General features: G+C 34.2%; 4 protein-coding genes across 14 annotated transcripts; 3 read left to right on the forward strand and 1 right to left on the reverse strand.

The window, feature by feature from the left end:
* Positions 1-980: 980 nt before the first annotated feature.
* Positions 981-3,541, forward strand: LOC117605413 (box C/D snoRNA protein 1). Of its 2 annotated transcripts, XM_034326725.2 has the most exons (7): positions 981-1,093; positions 1,205-1,386; positions 1,474-1,565; positions 1,638-1,816; positions 1,889-2,086; positions 2,149-2,273; positions 2,346-3,541. In XM_034326725.2, the coding sequence occupies exons 1-7, from the start codon at positions 1,074-1,076 to the stop codon at positions 2,573-2,575; spliced, it is 1,026 nt and encodes a 341-aa protein (XP_034182616.2). In that variant the 5' UTR covers positions 981-1,073; the 3' UTR covers positions 2,576-3,541. The 2 variants fall into 2 exon arrangements, with proteins under 2 accessions (XP_034182616.2, XP_034182615.2); XM_034326724.2 differs by lacking the exon at positions 981-1,093 and having other exon boundaries at positions 1,103-1,386.
* On the reverse strand, positions 2,877-4,957 carry Sec22 (vesicle-trafficking protein SEC22). 2 transcript variants are annotated; one of them, XM_076693322.1, is made up of 5 exons: positions 4,493-4,614; positions 4,248-4,357; positions 4,013-4,173; positions 3,772-3,918; positions 2,877-3,693 (listed from the first exon to the last, which is right to left on the reverse strand). In XM_076693322.1, the coding sequence occupies exons 1-5, from the start codon at positions 4,535-4,537 to the stop codon at positions 3,545-3,547; spliced, it is 612 nt and encodes a 203-aa protein (XP_076549437.1). In that variant the 5' UTR covers positions 4,538-4,614; the 3' UTR covers positions 2,877-3,544. The 2 variants fall into 2 exon arrangements, with proteins under 2 accessions (XP_076549437.1, XP_034182618.1); XM_034326727.2 differs by lacking the exon at positions 4,493-4,614 and adding an exon at positions 4,681-4,957 and having other exon boundaries at positions 2,896-3,693.
* A 362-nt stretch (positions 4,958-5,319) lies between these two features.
* Sec16 (endoplasmic reticulum export factor secretory 16) lies at positions 5,320-20,474 on the forward strand. 9 transcript variants are annotated; one of them, XM_034326711.2, is made up of 19 exons: positions 5,322-5,654; positions 6,174-6,218; positions 6,303-9,081; positions 9,151-9,373; positions 9,451-9,876; positions 9,948-10,033; positions 10,113-10,341; positions 10,930-11,036; positions 11,113-11,269; positions 11,402-11,540; positions 11,608-11,869; positions 11,942-12,696; positions 12,783-13,226; positions 13,469-13,501; positions 14,874-15,119; positions 15,480-15,840; positions 15,934-16,025; positions 17,436-17,522; positions 18,157-20,474. In XM_034326711.2, the coding sequence occupies exons 2-19, from the start codon at positions 6,213-6,215 to the stop codon at positions 18,238-18,240; spliced, it is 6,516 nt and encodes a 2,171-aa protein (XP_034182602.2). In that variant the 5' UTR covers positions 5,322-5,654; positions 6,174-6,212; the 3' UTR covers positions 18,241-20,474. The 9 variants fall into 9 exon arrangements, with proteins under 9 accessions (XP_076549435.1, XP_034182602.2, XP_034182603.2 ...); XM_034326712.2 differs by having other exon boundaries at positions 5,325-5,654; positions 11,113-11,263; XM_076693316.1 differs by lacking the exon at positions 17,436-17,522 and adding an exon at positions 16,651-16,698 and having other exon boundaries at positions 5,326-5,654; positions 11,113-11,263.
* LOC143308255 (uncharacterized) lies at positions 13,508-14,867 on the forward strand. Its single transcript, XM_076693321.1, has one exon. It carries the CDS (start codon positions 13,514-13,516, stop codon positions 14,348-14,350), a length of 837 nt encoding a protein of 278 aa, XP_076549436.1. The 5' UTR covers positions 13,508-13,513; the 3' UTR covers positions 14,351-14,867.
* Positions 20,475-20,901: the final 427 nt, after the last annotated feature.

Genomic DNA, 20,901 nt, shown 5'->3' on the forward strand with positions numbered 1-20,901 from the left:
TGTATACCTAAATTATATTGTCTCGGGGTTCTAAAGACCCCAAGCACCGTTGATTCTGTATATCTAAATTATACTGTCGCGTGTTTCTAAGGACCCCAAAGTTCCGGTGATTCTGCATACCGACAGTAGCATCTGGGGTTTCGGGGACCCCACGGAAGTAGCGAAATATAAGACCTAAAAACAAACAAATCGTGAAACTCACTTGTTCGGAATAGTGATGGGTTTGACCGGATCTAGCGAAATATAAGAACGAAGAACGAACAAATCGTAAAACTCTCTTGTTCGGACTAGTGATGGGTTTGACCGGATCTAGCGAAATATAAGAACGAAAATCGAACAAATCGTGAAACTCACTTGTTCGGAATAGTGATGGGTTTGACCGGATCTAGCGAAATACAATTGGGAATTAGTGAATGCAGGATAGCGATGGATTTGATAGGAAATAGGGAAATATAAGACATAAAAACCAAACAAATGGCGAAATAGTACAATACTACCATTAATTTTTATATTTTACAATTGTTATATCTATTTAACTTGTTTATTTCTTTACATTTTACTCGCACCTTTACATCCCCCTTTTAGTCGCCTCTTACGACAGGCAGGGGATACCGTGGCCGTATTCTGAGCCCCCCGAGCCACAGGAGGTGATACCGACCTGATATCCTGCTGTGGTATCAGGTACCCCTTAGCACTGGTGGTGCTGTATACGTATCGATATGAATACATCCGGGGTGTCTGGGACCCCGAAGCACTATTGGCGCTCTGTACATACCGACCCTGATTCCATATGGGGTGTCTAGGACCCCGTTGCGTCAATGGTGCTGTCTACATACCGAGTTCATTTCGTCCTGGGGTATCTGGGACCCCGAAGCACCATTGGCGCTCTGTACATACCGACCCGATTGCATCTGGGGTATCAGGGACCCCTCAGCACTGGCGGTGCTGTATGCATACCGTTCTGATTACATCCTGGGTTGTCTGGGATCCCTATAACTCATTACCCCTCGAAAACAATAGCATGTCCAGTCTTTAGCATCTGTAGTCACTGACGGCGGTCATTGAATACTAACATGGCGACGTCCAGTGAGAAGTATGATTACATTGATAAATATTTTTATTACATTAGTTTATCTACATAGATGTTACGTTTATCCCAATTCTTTGTTATATACATATATATTAAAATAGCTGTTACTTTTAGACTTGAAGACTGCGAGGTATGCGGGGTGAATAACGCAAGGTACACGTGTCCCAAGTGCGAGGTTAGAACCTGTTGTCTTCAGTGTGTAAACATTCATAAGAAAGAATTAGAATGCGACGGCATTCGAGATAAAACGAAATTTGTACGATTAAACTCGTTTACAGACTTAGATATTTTAAGTGGTAAATAGTATAAATTATATAAATATGTATTTACTTTATTTTGGCCAAAATTCAAAGTTTTTTCAAATAATAATTGTTACTTTCTAGATTATAGACTTCTTGAGGAAGTCGGTAGGACAGTAGATCAACTTAAAAGAGATCCATCAAAAAAATGCACACGGCAAAATAACTTACCAGTGGTTAGTTATCATTTTTATATATTTCTTTCAATGAATAACATAGTACTCGTGTTTTAAATGATATTCTTCTAGCATCTGACTAAATTAAGGGCAGCTGCATTTAAAAAGACAATTAATTTGCAATTTATGCCACAAAATTTTAGTAGGCATCAAAGTAATACAACATTTTTAAACTGGAAGACTAATGAATTGTATTGGAGGATAGAATGGATCTTTCCACAAGCAGAACATACAAAATGGGTTACTGAAAGGTAGAATGTAACATCTCTAGAATACATGTATTATAGCCATTTTCATGGTCAGTCATATTACAATGATTACAGAGCTTTAGACAGTACAAGATTATCAACACTCATTGAAGAAATGTTAGATCCTGTTAAGTCATTAGAAAACAAGAATGACATAGAAGAATTAAATTTAAAAATGCGTTTAAATGAGAGATTACAGTTTTATCAAGCAGCTGGTTTATCTGGAATAAAAATTCTTTTAAAGGCAGAGAAGATTGCAAAGTCAGATTTAAGGTAAATACATTAAATTTGTCTACAGAATATAAACCATTAAATAACAAATTGTTATTTACTAGGTTTTATGAATTGGATGTTACATGTACATTGCAAGAAAATTTAGAAAATAAGACTATAATAGAATTTCCAACGATATATGTAATTTTGAAAGATCATTCATATGCATATGAAATTATAGATACTGGTATGTTACTCATTTATGTTATTATTGTAATTAACGTTAGGAAGTTTAATAATAAATTAGATAATATTTTAGATGATGAAGCTGTATGTGCTTCAAATTGTAAAAGTAATAACAATATATTGAGAAAGAAAAGACGAAAATATAATCAAATCGATACAGAAGAAGGAAAAACCTCAACTGTAAATTATTTCTTCAATTCTGATACTTCGGAACCTGAAGACGAAAATATGAATGATGATTGCAAAGCTAAACAATTATCAGGTTTTAACATACCATATTATGACGAATTAGTTAAAACATAACAGTAAAATGTTTTATATTGTATAGACAAACATAATTTACATGTAAATTATTATTTTCGATTAAACATATGAATATACAAATTCAGTTTTTTTATTGTAAATATAATGTACTTCAGTATATTAATACAACTGAATGATGTACAAATGTAATAACATTAGTGACAATACATAATTAATGTAACATCCTCATTGGTTCCCTCTCCAAAAATATAAATCTATTACCGTTTATACTTCAGAGAATAATACAATCACAAGAATAAATATGACTTCTTATTCAGAATTTTGTAAAATTTATAAGTTACATACAAAATAAAAGTAATACAGCTTTAAATAAATATAAGAAAATAACATCGATTCTCACAATTTATAAATAAAATAATAGTAGTGGTTCAATTACTAATACAATAATCGCTCGATAGTTCCGTGTTAGAAATATCCCATACTCACCGCATTACTCAGCACACGTACGTATGAACGAATGCGTGGCTGCGTTATGTTTAATTTGCACGCTGCAAACAAACTGCGAAGAAACACGCATGCTACTGATGCATGATAATTTCCTCTTTGTTGGAAAGGTCCACCTCTAAAGTCTCGAAAATGAATTATCGAACGGTTATTGTATAACATAATTGTAGCTGTACATATTGTCTTTTATTTCAATGAAATTGTTAGCATGACTTTTTATTAAACTGGATTAAAGATGATGATACAATATTTAAACAATTGTTATATTTATTAGGTGACAATATATGATACTGTCTATTGAATAGTATCAATACCATTGTATTCCTTGTGACTAGTTTTTTTCTCTGAATACAACTTATGTACACTGTATTAGACTTAAAAATTAAATACATTATACCAAAGAGTAAATTCATAGTAAAGTGCTAATTTGGAAAAAACAGAGCAGTTGAAAACTTTAGTAGTCTTTACATAATAATAACAAATCTGATAAATTAAATTGAACAACTAAAGAACAAAAAAGTACAGCAGGAAGACTAAAAATGCAACAAGCCCAGCTACAGCTTTTACATACATTGATTTGCTATTTAAGTGAGTTGCATCTTTTTTATATTTTTGTGATAACATGGAGAGATTTTGCGTTTTTGTGTCTAATTCTGTAAAATATATTACAATGTAATAAAAAGTATTCCTATGAAAGAAATATTTCATTTAAAAATGAACTGCACTGATACCTGAAAGAACTGTCCCTCTTTGTAAAACATCATCTATATTTTGAACCATAATTCTTTGCACATCTTGCAACTGAGTGTTAAGTGCATTCATATTTCTCCTTGACCTACCATCCAGAAAAACTTTCTTTGCTTTTTGAATATATGTATCTGGGAGAAAAAATTATTACTTGCTAAATATATTGCACAAATAAAATTTATTTTGAAAAAAATGTTGTGAAAGGATAAAGAAATGAATACATACTGAATTCGATAAAACTATAAGGCCTGGTAACTGTATTAACGCGTTTTCCATATAAAGAATGAAATTCTTGTGCAATATCTTCAAGATAACTATATGCCACACGTTTACTGTAATTTCTTTCGCATAATACCAAATAGCATATATCGTTTTCAATTAAATAACTGTAAATTCAGATGATTAATAATTTGCTGTTAAGAAAACTTATAAATATGTTATAGCTGTGAAGTAATTTTACTGGAATAAATATGGGCCTGTTTCTATAGTACATCTAGCTGGAGATTGAGGTCCCAACTTTCTAAATAACATCTTTGCTTGATTCTGATATTCTAAAATGCTCCTTCCACTCTAAAAACATTTAAGAAAACATGTTGAATTATTCAATGTACCATACCTATAACATAAATTAAAAATAACATCATTACATGCAGCTACATAAAATAATTATAGTATGGCGAAATTAAAAATGGAAAATATACATACCAAATAAAAATCAGTTAAATATGGATAATTAAATAAGAATATCATAATTAGGTATTTTAATGATGAATATTGGTATATTTATACGATCGAACATCATTTAATTCAATTTGACATTATCAGAACAATTATTTATAAAATGTTGTTGAAGTTAATACCAAATTGACATTTCATGATAACAGATTTCTAACCTGTTCGTCTTCTTGCATAGTTGCCGCGAGTGGCAAACCATCTGCTATCCTTGCAATCATCGTTAACAATACCATTTTTCCAAAAATTAATTTAATTTCTCAGCAGAAATATAAAAAAAAAATGTTAAAATCTGTGAAAGGAATGGAACTTCACCACCTAAAATCCATTTACACAAAAGTGGCCACCGTGTGGGACCAATGCGTCAAACGTCCACTCTTGGGATACCACGTCAGTTACCGTGGAACTCTTTGAAATCTCCACATATTCTGTTACCAACACTGTAAAGTGAATTTTATACCGACCGCGTTACGCGCAGCTCGACAACCTACCTAGGAAAATTTCAAAGTACGATTATGACATCTTTCTACAGCCTATTTCTGCCCTCGTGGGCATATACATGGTCGGTAATAATGTGTATACGGTGAATGTGCATAATGTGCATAATGTTATGACTAAACTTTCTGCACACTGAGTATACACTTTTCGCCTAACGGTCGTCGTAAAAGCACATGCGCCTTATCATAGATTACAAAATGTATAGAGTTAAATCGAATAACATGCGCAAAAAGAACGAAAACTTGTCATTTAGTTACAGTAAGGTTTCGTGGAACGGAGAGTTTTCGTATTTTTTTGCAACGTATGAAAATTTTTAAATTATGTAGTAATGCCATCTAACGAGATTCTACTAGAAACCTCTTTGACGTTTAAGATCAACGCGTCCGCGCTGTACGCGTCTATGGTTCTGCTCGCGTGGAAAGTCAACGAGAAAAATTCGTGACGTGCTTAACCCACATTTTTCTTATAGTATTTGTAAAATGTCCGTTTTCCTAGAATTTTTCCTTTTATTCCTGTAAAAGCTCAATTTACAACGATAAAAAACGATCGAATCATCCAAAGTGACGATTCGAATGTTCCGTGGAAGAAAATAATGCTTATATTCGCGTATGGACACCAGTGCCAGAACGATAGCTAGGTGAGTGAACGTACGAGAGGTCCCTGAACGCTAAGTTGGATATCACAGCTGGTATCCTGGTTTTCAACGTGATGATTTTAATCCTACATATTTTAACTTTCTCCCATATGCTTACAGCGTTATTTGTATACAAAAATTGCTTTCTCATGATTTTTGTTACATAATTGCAATAATTTTGAGATTTGTCGCACGGAAGCCAAGGTTGTTATTCCCAATACAACTTGTCGAAACTGATTAACGAACTCGAACAGATTTCACAATTTTTAACGCCTATATCAATCAGCTTCTTAATTTACTTGATCTTCACTAAATATCTTATGTATTTACATAATCTTTACATATTCGCGAAAAGGATTATTTAAATTGTAAAAAACGGATTTCTAATGACTTAGATGTAGGTTTCTTTTTTAAAAAATTTTTTTCTCTAGTTCATTAATTTATTGGTATTCTTCAAAAATGTACTTTAAATGTTAAAGGAATTAAAAGATTATAGCATGTAAATTGATTGATGATTTATAGGTTTTACAAAAATAAGAAGCAAGTGATCCTAAAGGCAGTATGAGTGTAAGTAAAATATTGTGTTCAAAGCTATTGTATAAAGTTAAACAAATGTTACATTATGTTTTAACATTTCAAACATGTTTGTAGAATCCTTATAGAGCCAGACCAACCAGGTCTAAGGTAGATCACAATTTAGGATATGGAGTTCATAATCAAAATGTATGGAATCCAGTATCTAGAGTATTCTCAGAAATGCCATCAAATGATTCTATTCAACATCAACCACCCATTGTGAATCAGTCAAAACAACAAACTGATCCTTGGAATAATTCATGGAATTGGGACTTTGACAAACAAACAACAGATAATCAGCAACAACAGCCTCAACAGCAAGAGCAGCAACAGCATTATGTACCTTCGTATACAACTCAAGGGCAACTTATTTCCAATTCTGTTCAAGATCATTATTATCAAAATGTTAATGGTAACAAGTCAGATTTACTCAACCAGAACTTGATGCTAGATAGAAATGCACCAACAACAGTTGCCAATAGGCTGCCAACTTCAAACCATTCGGACACCTTTAAACCTTACCCAAATTATACCCAATATCAGCAGTATCCACCACCACCCCCACAGGCAATGTCCACCAAATCTGGTTCTCTGAATTTTGATCAATCTCAATGGACAAGTGAACAGTCTAAAAATATTCCTTATGGACAACAAATATCAAATGTTCAACAACAAAAAGATCAAGCAGCGCGTCCTGCTCTAGTTGGTAGTAATTATAATTGGAACAAGCCTGATCAAACAAATTTAATGACTCCTCATAATTGGCAAAGTCATGTTAGTTTGCCAGGACACGTACAAGATCCAAAAACAGAAAAGGAGGTGTACACTTTTGATGATACGGGTAATCAAAGTGTACCACCGTTACAACAAAGTAGATCAAATCAGCACCTTTTATCTTCTACCGAAAATAGAGAACATTCCATAAATGAAGCAAATAACTGGTCCAATCAAGTGACCGCATCTGCTTCTCGTAGAAACAGCCAAAATCGCGAAAATGTATTATCCAGTCAAAGTCAACAACCAGCACAGGCTTATAATAGCAGTAATGAATTTATTTCTTGGTCACAAGCAGGAAGTGTAGATGCTTTACAGCAGTGGAAACACACAGATGACGCATATTCAACTCGGTGGTCGCAGGAGCAACAAGAAAATAATAATTTATCAGAAGAAATCGTTAAACAAGATAAAACTGTTGTTCTTGCAACAAGTGACTGGCAACAGAATCATACATTATCTCATCATACTTTACCTAATGCGATTCCAACAACAGAACCTAGTACAGATGATGAAAGAAAAAAATCTATTCCTTCGTTACATCCGAATTCTTTAAACTCTGCGGATGCTAATATACATGCGAAACCAAATATTGTTAAACCACAACTACCAGATTCTCGACTTAACGTGTCTGTTACTCCTGAAACTATATCAACAGTTGCTAGCTCTGAAAATGTATCCATGCAGGAAAGCAATGATTTTAATCTAGTTAGCGAACCAGTAGAACGGGGAAAAAATAATTCAACAGAAGAATTACCAGCAAAATTAGAACAATTAAATCTTGGTACTAAACTGAACAAACATTTAGAAAATCAAAATGAAACAAAAGAAGGAAATCCTGTTATGTCTGAGGATGCATGGAATCAAAATACAGCTTCCTATAAGAGTACCACACCTGATAATATACCCGGTTTACCTTTGGATTATTCTTTACTACCTTTACTACCTCCGGAAAATCAAAATGTTATTAGTCAGGAACATCCAGTGGTCAATACATATCAAATGTCAAATATTAAGCCAATGGATAATGTAGCACAAAGTGGATACGATCAGTGGTACAGTCAAGCTGCGTTGCCGCATTCTTCGGATAATACCTGGTATTCGAAGGATCATGTTTGCCCGCCCAAAGAATGGGTTACCGAACAAAATGTAGAGAATTATGAAAATATTCAACAGCCTTCAGAATTTGTTAATTTAGAAGTAGTTGCGCCGTCGTTACAAAAACGCGATATGTACGGCTCTAGAGATTCCATAAATAAGGAAACTTTAGATAACGATCCGAAACCGGTTGTGAATCCAATCAAGGAAACAACTAACGCGCGCGATTTTAGGCAAGAAGTGAATAATATCGAGGTACCTTCTGCTCCGCAGTCAGCACGACCTCATGCGCTTCTTCAATCGGAACAGGTACCAGATAATTATGAGTTTGCGACAAACGATAGGAATACATTTTTGGAAACTGGAGAATTAACAGATTCTCATCAGGAACACGAACCTACACCGCCGAGTCAAGACGACGAAAACGATGAAGTGCCTAATGACATTCCTTTCTTGCGAGAAGTACCAGGACAATCGAGTTCCATAGATCCACGGAGAAACGATCCGACCGGACAGGAACAGTATATTCAATCCGGTCAAAGGCTATCTGATCCAAGAAGAAACGATCCTTCCGGTCAGGAGCAGACTGTTCAGTTACGAAATATATCTGACAGATCAGAACGTCGTGACGTACCACCAGGACAAGAGAGAAACGTATCGTTGCTTTTACGTTCAGACTCTGATACGATGGAGCGTCGAAACGATCCATCTGGCAGAGAACGATCTCTACCTCCGCAGCAGTCTCGCAACGATCCTTCTGGGGAGGAAAGGCATATGCCTCAAGCACAGATCATGCTCGAACCTAGCGAAACACGGGAGGTACCTGGAAGGGGTAACGAACCTGAAGATCCAACTCAGCAAGCTAATGAAAATCTGAGACAGATACCAGGAGGTGCATCTCCGAATGAAGTTATTCAAAGTTCCGACGACAGACCGAATGGCAGGATAGTTACAGGTTCTCAAGAAATCGCTTCTACAGGCTGTGAGAGAAACTTTTCTACTTATGTAAAATTTATATTTTCGAACGAATAATCCATATTCTTAATTTCAGCTACGTTGCAAGACCAAACTAGCGATTCAAGAAACAAACGCGAAGAAGCGGTTGGTGCTTCCGTACGCGAAAATCAGGGAGTTGCCGCATCATCGAATCGTAGAGATTCCTACGAAGACGAGGATGATGAAGGATCTGCGAATAGTAGAGACGATAGTAGAGAAAGACGTCGTGACAGTAGCTCGGAACGACGGCGATACGAATACGAACGAAAAAGCACATAGTCAGTGTTTTAATAAAATAAACGTACATATATTTAATAAAGTTTATTGTAACAATTTTCCAATGATCTGATTGCAGTTATGATCGTGAACGAGAGTACGACGATGATTATTATTATGATCGTCGTCGTGGAGGAGAAAGTGATCGAACGTACGCTGTGCGCGATGAATTCGACCGTCGAGAAATTCCATTTCGAGAAGACGATCGCAAGCACCATAGTCGCGATGATCTGGATAGGCATGCGAGGGAAGAGATCGAGAGAAGAAGTAGAGGTAAAGAAGATTTGGACGAGAGAGACGGCAGAAGGAGACCCGAGGATCGCAGAAAAGAAAGAGACGATCCGCGTCGCAGGGATAGAGAAATTAGAGACTATGATTCACGATATTCTAGAGAATATCTTGATCGCGATAGAAGAAGGGATGAAAGACGATCGAGACGATACGAAGATTACGATATAAGAGATCCGTACAGACGAGAATATTACGATGATCCTTATAGCAGAGGGTATTTATTTATTTCAGTTTATAGAACAATTGTCGAATATAGAGTTAGTTTAATCGTGTATCTTTATATAGATCTAGGCCATCCAGTAGATCTTCTTACAACGACAGAGATCGAGAATATTATATGCGAGCAAGAGATCCTTACTACGGCTATAATGGTATGTAGATAAATCATTTTCGGGTATTTGATTAAATTTTTCTTATCAAATAAATAACATACATAATTCTGTGATATAGGTGGATATCCTGGATATGATTATGGTGCTCACTATGCTAGTAATTATTATGCGTATATAGAAAATTTACGACGTACAAATCCTGCTGCTTATTCTGAATGGTATCATAAATATTATGCTAATCAACACCAGCAGCAGCAGCAGCAGCAGCAGCACATATCTCGAGGTGCAACTAATTATCCAGAAGATAGAGCAAGTGTTCATTCGGGACGTAGCTCTTGCGACGAAAGGTAAATGTTTAAAAAAAAAAAAAAAAAGAACACAAAGAAAGAAAGCAATTGGATCTGAATATTCCGACTTTGTTTTTCTATAGATTTTATAATATTAATTATGTGTTAGATTTTTTACAAATCCAAGTGCATGCTTCCATTCACCGAACAAAGCATTGTATGTTCCGTATTTCGGGTATCCTGGATGGACCAGAAGTCCACAACGAAGACAGAATTCAAGTTATCGAAATTTACATAGGTGAGACCGGGAGAATTCTCTCGGTTCGACACTATTCAAATATTACAAATTTGATCTTTTGTTTTTAGTAGCAATGTAGTTTATAAAACCGTCATGCTGTAAAAAGAATTTTTTTTTCTAAGTTAGACATTTAGGTCCTTCGGTAGAAATATGTTCTAATTTTTATTATCCTTGTAGATTTTTTCAAACATAATCTGTCTTCTTCACCCTGTAGATAGTAGTAATTACTTTAAATATAGATTTCTTTTTCTTCATAAGTAAAAGGAGATTCATGATCATTACTATTGCTTTTTCTGTTGCGATTTTATATTATTATGTCGTCGTACTAAAGTGAAACCGATGTTTTTCAGAACGACAGGTGATAAACGAACTATAGGGGATATGTCTATGCTTGAAGATTCGATAACTACTTCGGCACGAATGACGCCATCCAAGTATTCCGTTTCTCATGTATACGGTATAGCCTAAAATTATTTAAAATGTATTCTACAGATTATGGAGTAATACGTTTTATTCAAGTATTTTATTTTTAGGGAGTTTTTCAATTGGATCTCTAATACATGTACATCCAAATTATCCAACTGATGGTGAAAGAGCCAAAATTGACATTATTAGATTGGATAGTTTACTTTCACACGATTCTGTAACACGAGACTTACGAGCTTATCCTGGACCTCTAATCAAGCAAGTGTAATCAATATATCTATGATCTAAGCATGCGTTTTTCTAGTTGCTTGAATTTTTTATAATTTTCTATGCTATAGTTTGTACTTTACAGATATGCATGCTTAGATATTAATTAGTATATATTTTTCTATGCAGGGGTGTAACTCATAAGAAAACTATTATTGAGTATTGTGAAAGCAAAATTAAAAAAGCAGCATCAAACGAAGAGATGACTGATTGTGCTTCGTATATACTTTTGTATGAACTGATGATTATGTTGATACAACAAAATGGAGTAAGTGACACTTTTTAAATATATATATGCTTAGTGTGTTTTTACGTAACTCTGCGAATTTTTTCAGAATGTTGTTGGCGTTGATATAGCAGCGTTGTTACTTAGAAACAAAGATGCATATCCTTACGATCTTAACAAACAAAAGGATTCAGGAAGAAGGGAATCGGTGATATCGCAAAGATCAGGTGCCACTGTCGGAGATAGTGTTCAAAGTAATCAAGATGCTACAACCTCTGAGAAAGTCGAAAGTAAACCACGAAAAAGTGTCGAACAAATAACAGACGAGTTTAGAAATACGCTACTTTATGGATTGGTTCAAGAAGCTCTAGGTATGTGTACTTGGTGTGTTAATTCAATATATAAGAATCATTTAAACGTGTTTCGTTCCTTTTTCTATGCAGAATATGCAATGAACGAAGGACTTTGGGGACATGCACTTTTCTTGGCTAGTAAATTAGATAAACGTACTCATGCATCTGTGATGACACGTTTTGCTAATAGTTTACCGTATCACGATCCGCTGCAAACTTTGTATCAACTTCATTCCGGCCGTACACCGGCTGCTGTTACCGCTATATCAGATCCACGATGGGATGATTGGAGGCCTCATTTGGCTATGATCATATCGAATACGTCTGCCAATCCTGAAATCAATCGTCGTTCGATTACGACCCTCGGGGACACGCTTTCTGTACGAGGAGATATTCACGCTGCACACTTTTGTTACATACTTGCGCAAGTTGACTTTGGTGCTTACGAAGCGAGTAATGCGAAACTCGTGTTAATTGGTGCAAATCATCATAAACCATACAATACATTTCTGTCGACAGAAGCAGTCATGCTTACAGAAATATATGAATACGCTAGAAATCTTAGCGAGCCAGGATTCACGTTGGTGGATCTTCAAACGTTTAAATTTGATTTAGCGGTAAAAATGGTTGATCATGGATTAATAGAGAAAGCTTTGTTGTACATAGAACAAATTGCAATAAATATTGCCAATGAACCGTCAAAGTATAAGAAATCGTTCATCGATGCAGTGTACAATTTAGGAGACAGAATTAGATACCATGATCCAGTTTATAAAGAATCCGTAGATGAAGCTACAACCTTAACATGGTTTAATAATTTAGCTGAAATTGTGGGCAAATTTCAGGTAAGTTTAAGCAAGAGATGAAGCTTATTTTATTTTCACATTGTAAAAGAAGAAAATATATATTCTTATCTCTTTTTTTTTTACAGTCTGGAGAAATTAATGAAAATGAAGGTTACGTTCCACAATCAAAAATATCACAGTACAATCCAAATATAGGAATGCAGGAAACGAAACAAAAATCGAACACGATGCAATCCGAATACAGAGAAGGTCCAACATCAATGATGGAAGTAGCTTCGAGTAATGTGCAATCAGACTGGCAGCCTTTATCTTTGCCGTCCAACGTGCCAGAGGCATACGATCAAAGCTTACAGTACATAACGAATACCGATGAATCGTCTCAATATCAACAATCTCAACAGCAGGATTATTGGAGACATTTGGAGTTATTGGATTCGTATTATCAGAATAATTATGGAAGAAACGAAAGCACCGTTACCAATTGGCAACATCAATCAACTCATACATCGTATCCTTCGGAACAAGGTGACATCGATAATTCACAGCAACAGGAAAAATGGAACTATGAGGTAAATTAATCGTAGCAGTTGCATCATAATGATACATGATCATAAGTATTGCATTCATACGTTTCATATTATTACATGTACATTATCACTGAACATCTCCTTTACATGCATGCTTTTATGCATCCAAATGTTTTAAGCTTATTTTGTTCATTCACCAGTATATTTAACAGTGGTAATGAATGATATGTACATATAGGAATAACATGTTTTTCACCTTTTTCTTGATGCTTGCATGTGGACAGACGGAAAGGGAAGAAAAAACACCCACTCCTGAAGTAAGTAATTACATGCTTACTCCGGATAGTAATCTCGATCCTGAGTGGTTATTGGATGACACCAATATTAGCTCATTACGACGGCGCAAAGTATTAACCGATTCAGACCAATGCATCGCTTCCCATTCATCTGATTCTAATTTTAACGTCTCGGCGGGCATGTCTTTGATTTCTAATCCTTATAGATCTACCAATCTAGACGATAAATATGTGAAATCTAAAAAGCTTATAACGTATCCAAAAATCAATGCAAATTATCCAAAAATTTTATCTAATGATAAAATTGATCCAAAAAGTATAAGTAAAAGAAAGAAATTAGACGGCAGGTATACAAAACCACCCTCTTTGAAACCCCCAGTTTTTTTAAAATGTAAAGTTAAAAGAAAAACTGAGAATAATCGAGAAAAAGTATCGGACCAAACAGAAGAAAATGATTTGACTTTGTCAACGACCACCGATTTAGATATTCAGTTTAGTAAAGTAAAGTTGGAGTCTATTTCAAAGTTTGATTCAAGTTCAAAAAACGAAACACTTACAGTTTCTGAAAATGAAACTCAAACTCTAAGACAGTACTGCAGTTTTGAGGATAAAAAAATGAGGAGAGTAGCCCCGCACATTCGAAGAAAAGATGTTGTTTGTGACACGGTAGATGTATGGTCTCATTCGAATTCTTCGAAGTATTCCACCGAATTGCGTCGGTATAAACCGCTAATATTCGGTGGTACCTATCCGATAGATTTACCAGTTAGTTTTAAAACTGATTTTTATTCAACCGAATCCACGGACGTTCCTTTCAAAAATATGTTTTCTAAAACGTATGACATTGATGTTCCCATAAATTGCGAGTAGATAGTATATTTGTTAGATATTAAAAGTATGATATTGTTACGCATTTGCGGTGATAATTGCAAGACATATTAAGTTCTTCCGTTATAAAATCATGTCTGGCAAATGACTGTGTCATGTTATTTAAAAAAGTGTGAGTGATTAATTAGTGGGGATCTTTGATAGGAAAAAACAGAACGTGATTTATAGTTCTTATTTTCTGTTTTAGATATCATTTATGTATATAAGTCTGTTAATATTAAGTATATAATAAAGTTTCACATGTTATTCATTTTTCTGAATTTTTGATAGTTGATCCTCTTTATTGTTTATTGCAAATAGATATATTTATACGTCTTGATTGTAAATGCATTTATAATATAAGCAAAGTTTCTCACTATTTACTGTAGTAGTTAAACGTTTCGAAAATTGTTCATTGTTTATAAAATATGCTAAAATTATGAAGATAAAATTGTACTATTGCAGTAAAAAGTGATCAACTTTGCCGGAACAACTTTGCGATGATGATTTGTATATTTTATTTCAGCCGTCTCAACCAATGATTTCTATGACACCGTCTACAAGAAAACAGTATGATCCATTGGAAGAATTGGATGCACTCGAGACTCCGAAACAAACTTCGAAATCGGGAGCCACGGCTAAAAATGTTCCAGAAAAGTCAACACAGAAGAAACCTTCTAATAGCGGAGGTTCTTGGTTCGGTGGTCTTTTTAGCAAGCTTGCCCCAAAACCAAGGAACCAGATGATTCTACCGGATGACAATAATCCGACGGTAAGATTTTCAAAATACATTGTATTTTTTCATAGATTATTAAAAGATTACGATAGATGGTTTTATGTTTTATGTCGCTTAAGGGCTCACGCGGGTACTTATGGTAATTGAACGTCTATTATGATGCCTTTTATGATGGGAGAGGAAAAGGCCAGTATAATTCAATGTTAGATCATTTAATTAACAGCTAATGAATTATCGATATATTCTGGCTTAACATTTTAAATTTCGTTTCTAACACACGAGATTGGACATAGTACAATTGTTTGAGCCCTATAGTTTGCACAAATGGCGTTATCTTTGTTTCATCTATTCAAGTAAAGAAATCTATGTTCCTATTGTTTTCTAATTCTACAACAGATTGTTTGGGATCCTGTTGCTAAAAAATGGATGAACAAAGACGAAGACGTAGATAGCAGTTCTACAACATTAGCTCCACCTCCAAAAGCATCTGATATGGGATTTAGAGCACCTGTGGCAGAACATACCTCTGAACCACCACAACCGACTCAACTATCTCAACCACCTTCACAAGCTGACGAATCAACAGTGAACAAGTTTAAATTACCGAAGGGAAGAAGTATGCGCGCTAACTACATAGACGTAATGAATCCTAACAGTATGAAAAATAATGCACCGCCTTCGAGTATACCAACTCCGGTAACATCTCCACTTGTGCCTATGGCAGCCTCGTCGCCTCAATTATTCATTCCTGCTCCAGGTGAACTTTTAATAACCTCTGATTCTGTTTTTGATTAATGTTAGCCTATTTTTATTCTTTATTCCAATTAAATGTGTGTTTGAATTTTTCTAGTCAATGATCCAAATGCTCCTGTGGACTTTTTAACGCCTACCTCAACTCCAGTTGCACCTTCCACAAATGTTTCCGAAAATACATCTCAAGGGGTAAGTTTTTCATATTAAAATTAATATTTGGAAACCTCTATGTACATTGAATCGTGTCTTGTTACCACAAACATTAACAATACAGTTTCACGTGTACATCTACAATTTCAAACCCATTACACACAGTCCCCCTAATTATCTTTATGTTATGGCTGCAGTATGCTGGTATGCAGCTTAGTTGTATTTTGAACGTGTTTCTGGAACTGTAATGTTAACACGTTATTTTCTCATTCAAGTCTTTTAGAACTATATACGTGATGAGAACTTGTAGATGCCGTAAATTTCCCTTAGTTTTGTGCATTCTCTATTTGTCCAAAAGTATCGTAATTGTCTTCTTAATTGTTTATTTGTATAAAAGTTAATCGTTCATATGGCTATTTGAATTGTGTAATGGAAAGCAATCGAATTCTTGAATAGGTCTTGTTTCTTTCAAATGATCCAATCGAACGATATAAACAAATACATATATTTAAAATTTCATTTTTATTCATCTAAAAATTGTGTGCTTCCTGCGTCATACTTTATCATTTGTCGTACTAATTAGATTTTCCAAGATCACAATAGATATTCTCTTATTTGCAAACCTGTGTTTAATCCACCTTTCTTTTTATGTTTCCTTTGCAAGCAGTCGGGGAGGCAGAATGATGTAGCCAAATAATAATTGTTGCTGATAGTAAGGACTATTTTATTAATTTTATATATATTGTTCTTTATCATTGTGCATGCATGGTTTGTAATATTTATTTAATAGCACGAGTGATAGTATGAATATTGTGCGCGTGTGCGTTTGATGCAACAACTTTCAGTATGTCTATAATCTGCTGAGATACTTCAACCAGTTAAATTTCCAATGAAAAAGATAGGGTAGAAAGTGAAGTACAATTGTTGGATAAGTTGTTGTTTAACATATTTTTGTCTTACATGTGTTCTTTAATTCTACCTTCTTTTAAATATCACATTACAGCTTGACGCTGCTTCAAAATCTTTTCTTTTGCACCTACACGACTTTTTGGTAGTAGTATACCAACAAGGGTTATTTAGGTTCATAGTCTAACATATGGTACAGGACACTAAAAATAATGCATTAGTATATTTACTTTATAATTTCATATTTTCAGCATGATTATTTATTATTTTTTTTTCTTTTTATATAGAATATCACATTTTTATTCATTACACTGCAAGAGATTTGCAATACCAACCGTTTATATTTCTGATAACTTTGTAATTTCTTGTACTGTTAATTTTTCATTAAAAGAAGAAGTTTATGTTGTTGCAAAGAAGTCGAATACCTATTATTACATTTAATAAACGTCGGTGTTGCATCCTTGCATACTTTGATGCTTAATGATAGTAACAGGGCAAGTATTGGTTAGTGAGATAAGATTGTGTGTTGTATATGGCATACAGCTCTCTCGATGGAGCTCAACCAGCTCGTTATCGCGAGAGGTGCAGAGCTACACTATGAAGGATCCGCGTCTCCTCCAACGGAACAAGGTAATCCAGCGGCATTAAACATTTTTCATTTCAGAGGTGATCACTTATAAATATTATTCATCAATATATGATAGAAATTTTAACTTATTACTTTTCATACAAAATTTATAATATAGTTATATATACAGAGTATATTTTATTTGGTGCTTTCATTACAAGTAGCATTGTACTTTATTCATGTTTTTAGAGACAAATAGAGCCATTTAAAAGATACTCTGTACAGTTTAATAGATTTAAGATAAAATTTTTTTCTTAATTCATAGCCATATAGCTTTCGCCCTTAAATCAAGCTTAAACTCATTATATCAAGCACTTTATTATTGTGAAATTTAAATGGCAAAACTATGGGAAAGCTTGGTGAAGGATGTATTATTGGTATTGGCCTCGCAATGTATGTTCACATTAATTGCAAATTCAACATTTTTACGCTTTGTGTCACATTCAGTTATGTAAGTTATGAATATATAATATAACGAAAAAAGAACAGAATTTCCTAAGTTTATGTAACTTTGTTTTAGGAAGAAATTGTGTAAGAATAGTGAGAATGGTTTAACAAATTTATGATATCATCGTTTATAATTTCAACGAGATTTTGTTATTGATTTATTACTGAAAAACAAATAATGTTCTTTAGGGACCAATGATGTACAACCCGAACGAGATGAAGGATCATTCAGTGAAGAATATGCAACAGCAAATTCGGTATCCACCACGATAAAATTACTAAGTTGTATATTCGTCGACAAAATGTCCTGGTAATCAGAAATATAATGTTCTTCGGTAACACAGGCAAACATACCTCAGAACAAGGTCATCAATAGACGCGCCATACGTTTTAACCGAGCACATGTAAATTTTCAAACTTGTGTCTATTTTACAGAAATCAATTTAGTTTCAATGGAACAAAGATAAATTGATTATATCGTTAGCAAACAATTGCTTATAAATAATATTATGGATAAATGAAAACCATCACAGTTTTAACAAGTTTTAACAAATTTTAACTTAAATCGTAATTAACGTAAAATATGTATTTGTGTTTCTTAGTTTATACCCTGAGAAACATGTGCTCCAAGCATAGAATTTTGTTAATTGTACACAGGGTACTTGTTTGATAAAAATCAGCTTTATCACGGAATGTTTTTTTAGCGAATTCGTTGAGATATGATTGAGTGAATTATAGATTATTTTTATTATCGTGTAGCTCTTGTGATTTAATTGATTTATCCCGTAAAGTTTTCAACAATGTAAAAATTCCTAAACAGAGATATACATACATGGCTGGTGTTATGCTAAGTAAGATAAACTTTAATGAATCTAATAATCATGGTATTGCTATCGGCGTGGTATCGAATCTCGCGAAGTTTAGAATTCCAATTGTAAAGTTATGTTGCGTGCATACGTTTGAGGGGAATAGATTTGTATTCGTGACAGGATTCACGTTTAATTTGCATACGAACAATTCATTGTAAAACGCGTTCTGCAAGCGTGTAACGTTAACTGTAGTGAAAATAATGTTGGTCGTATCGTCTACGCTATACGAAAATTTGTTACGCGACCTAAGAGCACAGTATACTGTTGAGTCTGATTTTATACGATGGCGATGAACAATTATTGCATATGTAAAGCGAAACAAACCGGCGATGATGTAAGAAATGTTAGAAATGTGAAAATTTTATGGATTCTATTGTTAGGCGGCGTGTAATACAGCTACTGTTATTGATTGTCGGGCTATTATATCGTTATAGCAGTGTTATTTCCAATAAGAAGCATAACTGCCATTTATCTATTCAAACTAGGAAAATTGGCAAAGTGCTTCAACTCGTATCTCTATCTTGTATACTTGGATACAATAAGAAGCTGTTTTTTCAGATTTTAACCACTTAAAATAATCATCTTGAGAGCTCTGAATAGAAAATGTTTAAATGAAAAGCTTCGAATCTTGAAATGGAATTTCGATTATAAATCATCTGTCGTTTTGATCGTAATTGATAGTTATTCCACGCACTTATTTTTCAAATAAATTGTAAGCAATTACTCTCTTCTAGCTGCTTGTCAGATTCGTCTGTACCGATCGTTTAAATGCAAGTTGTTATCTCAAATTTGCTTATAAGTTTATCATTCAAGTGAAAATCGTAAGTTCAGTTTAAAAAAGGTGCATCGTTCTTGAATGTGAGAATCAAATCAGTATATGCCGCGGAAAAGCGTATGATGAGATCAGTCGACAATTGAAATACTTTGCCAGCGTAATCCATTATTCAGAAAATCTAAGTTCCTCGCAATGATATATTCTATATTATATTTTTTACGAACATTGTAGAGGAAGGTTCGTTCTGTTAGGCGCGTTAACTAATCGATTGTAGCGAATTCCAGATGGAGAACAACATTTGCGCGATGTACAAAATGTAAAGTAATTCGTTTAGATTGATCTCTCATTTCGACAATGATTGAAAACAGGATAACGCGTTGCGAGAATGAAAGTTGTGCATCAAACGAATAACGTGCGTATGAGGGTGAAGAAGATTTTTGTTAATCCTTTAACGTCCGTAATTTCTGTGAATGTTTAAGAGAAAATCGGGGGGCGTAAAAACGATATTCTTTTCCATCATTAATCATAATAGAAGCGGAGCTAGGTTTTGTCGATTCTTGTAAAATATATTAGATACAGTGTTCTTCAGAGGAACCTTTACGCAGATTTTATAACTTCATTTCTTCTTGTGTATGTATATGTGCTAGCGTACATTTGTACACGATTGGAAATTGGATGTATATGTGCTTTTTCAGAGTAGAGCGAGAAAAGAGGAAAATGTATGGTAGAAGATCTAAAGGTGCAAAGGGTTCCTCTCGTGGATATCACAATTATTAGATTATTCGGTTTTACACACGCGACACGGTAATGTGCTTTCAAGCATATACATGGTGGGCCACACAACTGTTTTTTTTTTTCATAAATGCGTTAATAACGGAGTTGTCACCTGAAACAGTTGCGTGGCCTACCCTCTATATATGTATCACGCATCAATTGTAGCATATTAATAATGTCTTAACGCGTCTTTGTGTATGTTACATGTATATACATATATATAAATACATAATGAAATTTATAATTTGTACATATATAAGTTTCTTCGGGAAATATAACAAATTCGTATGTTAATAAGTTAGATAAAATTAAAAAGACCTCATTAAAGCCCAGCGGAAGGAGAATCCCTATTTTTTTTTACAGAAATCTGCTTTACGTCTCTCTAGGGGCGGCTTAGAAAGTTGCTTTGGGTATATGTATAGATTAAGAATCAATTATGAAAGAGAATGAATTATTTGTCAAAAAAGAGAATGATTTTGGGAGAGTTTTATCTCTTTTGTGGGCTCTCCGGATACC

The sequence above is a fragment of the Osmia lignaria genome, chromosome 3, assembly GCF_051020975.1.
Source record: "Osmia lignaria lignaria isolate PbOS001 chromosome 3, iyOsmLign1, whole genome shotgun sequence".
Lineage (NCBI taxonomy): Eukaryota > Metazoa > Arthropoda > Insecta > Hymenoptera > Megachilidae > Osmia > Osmia lignaria.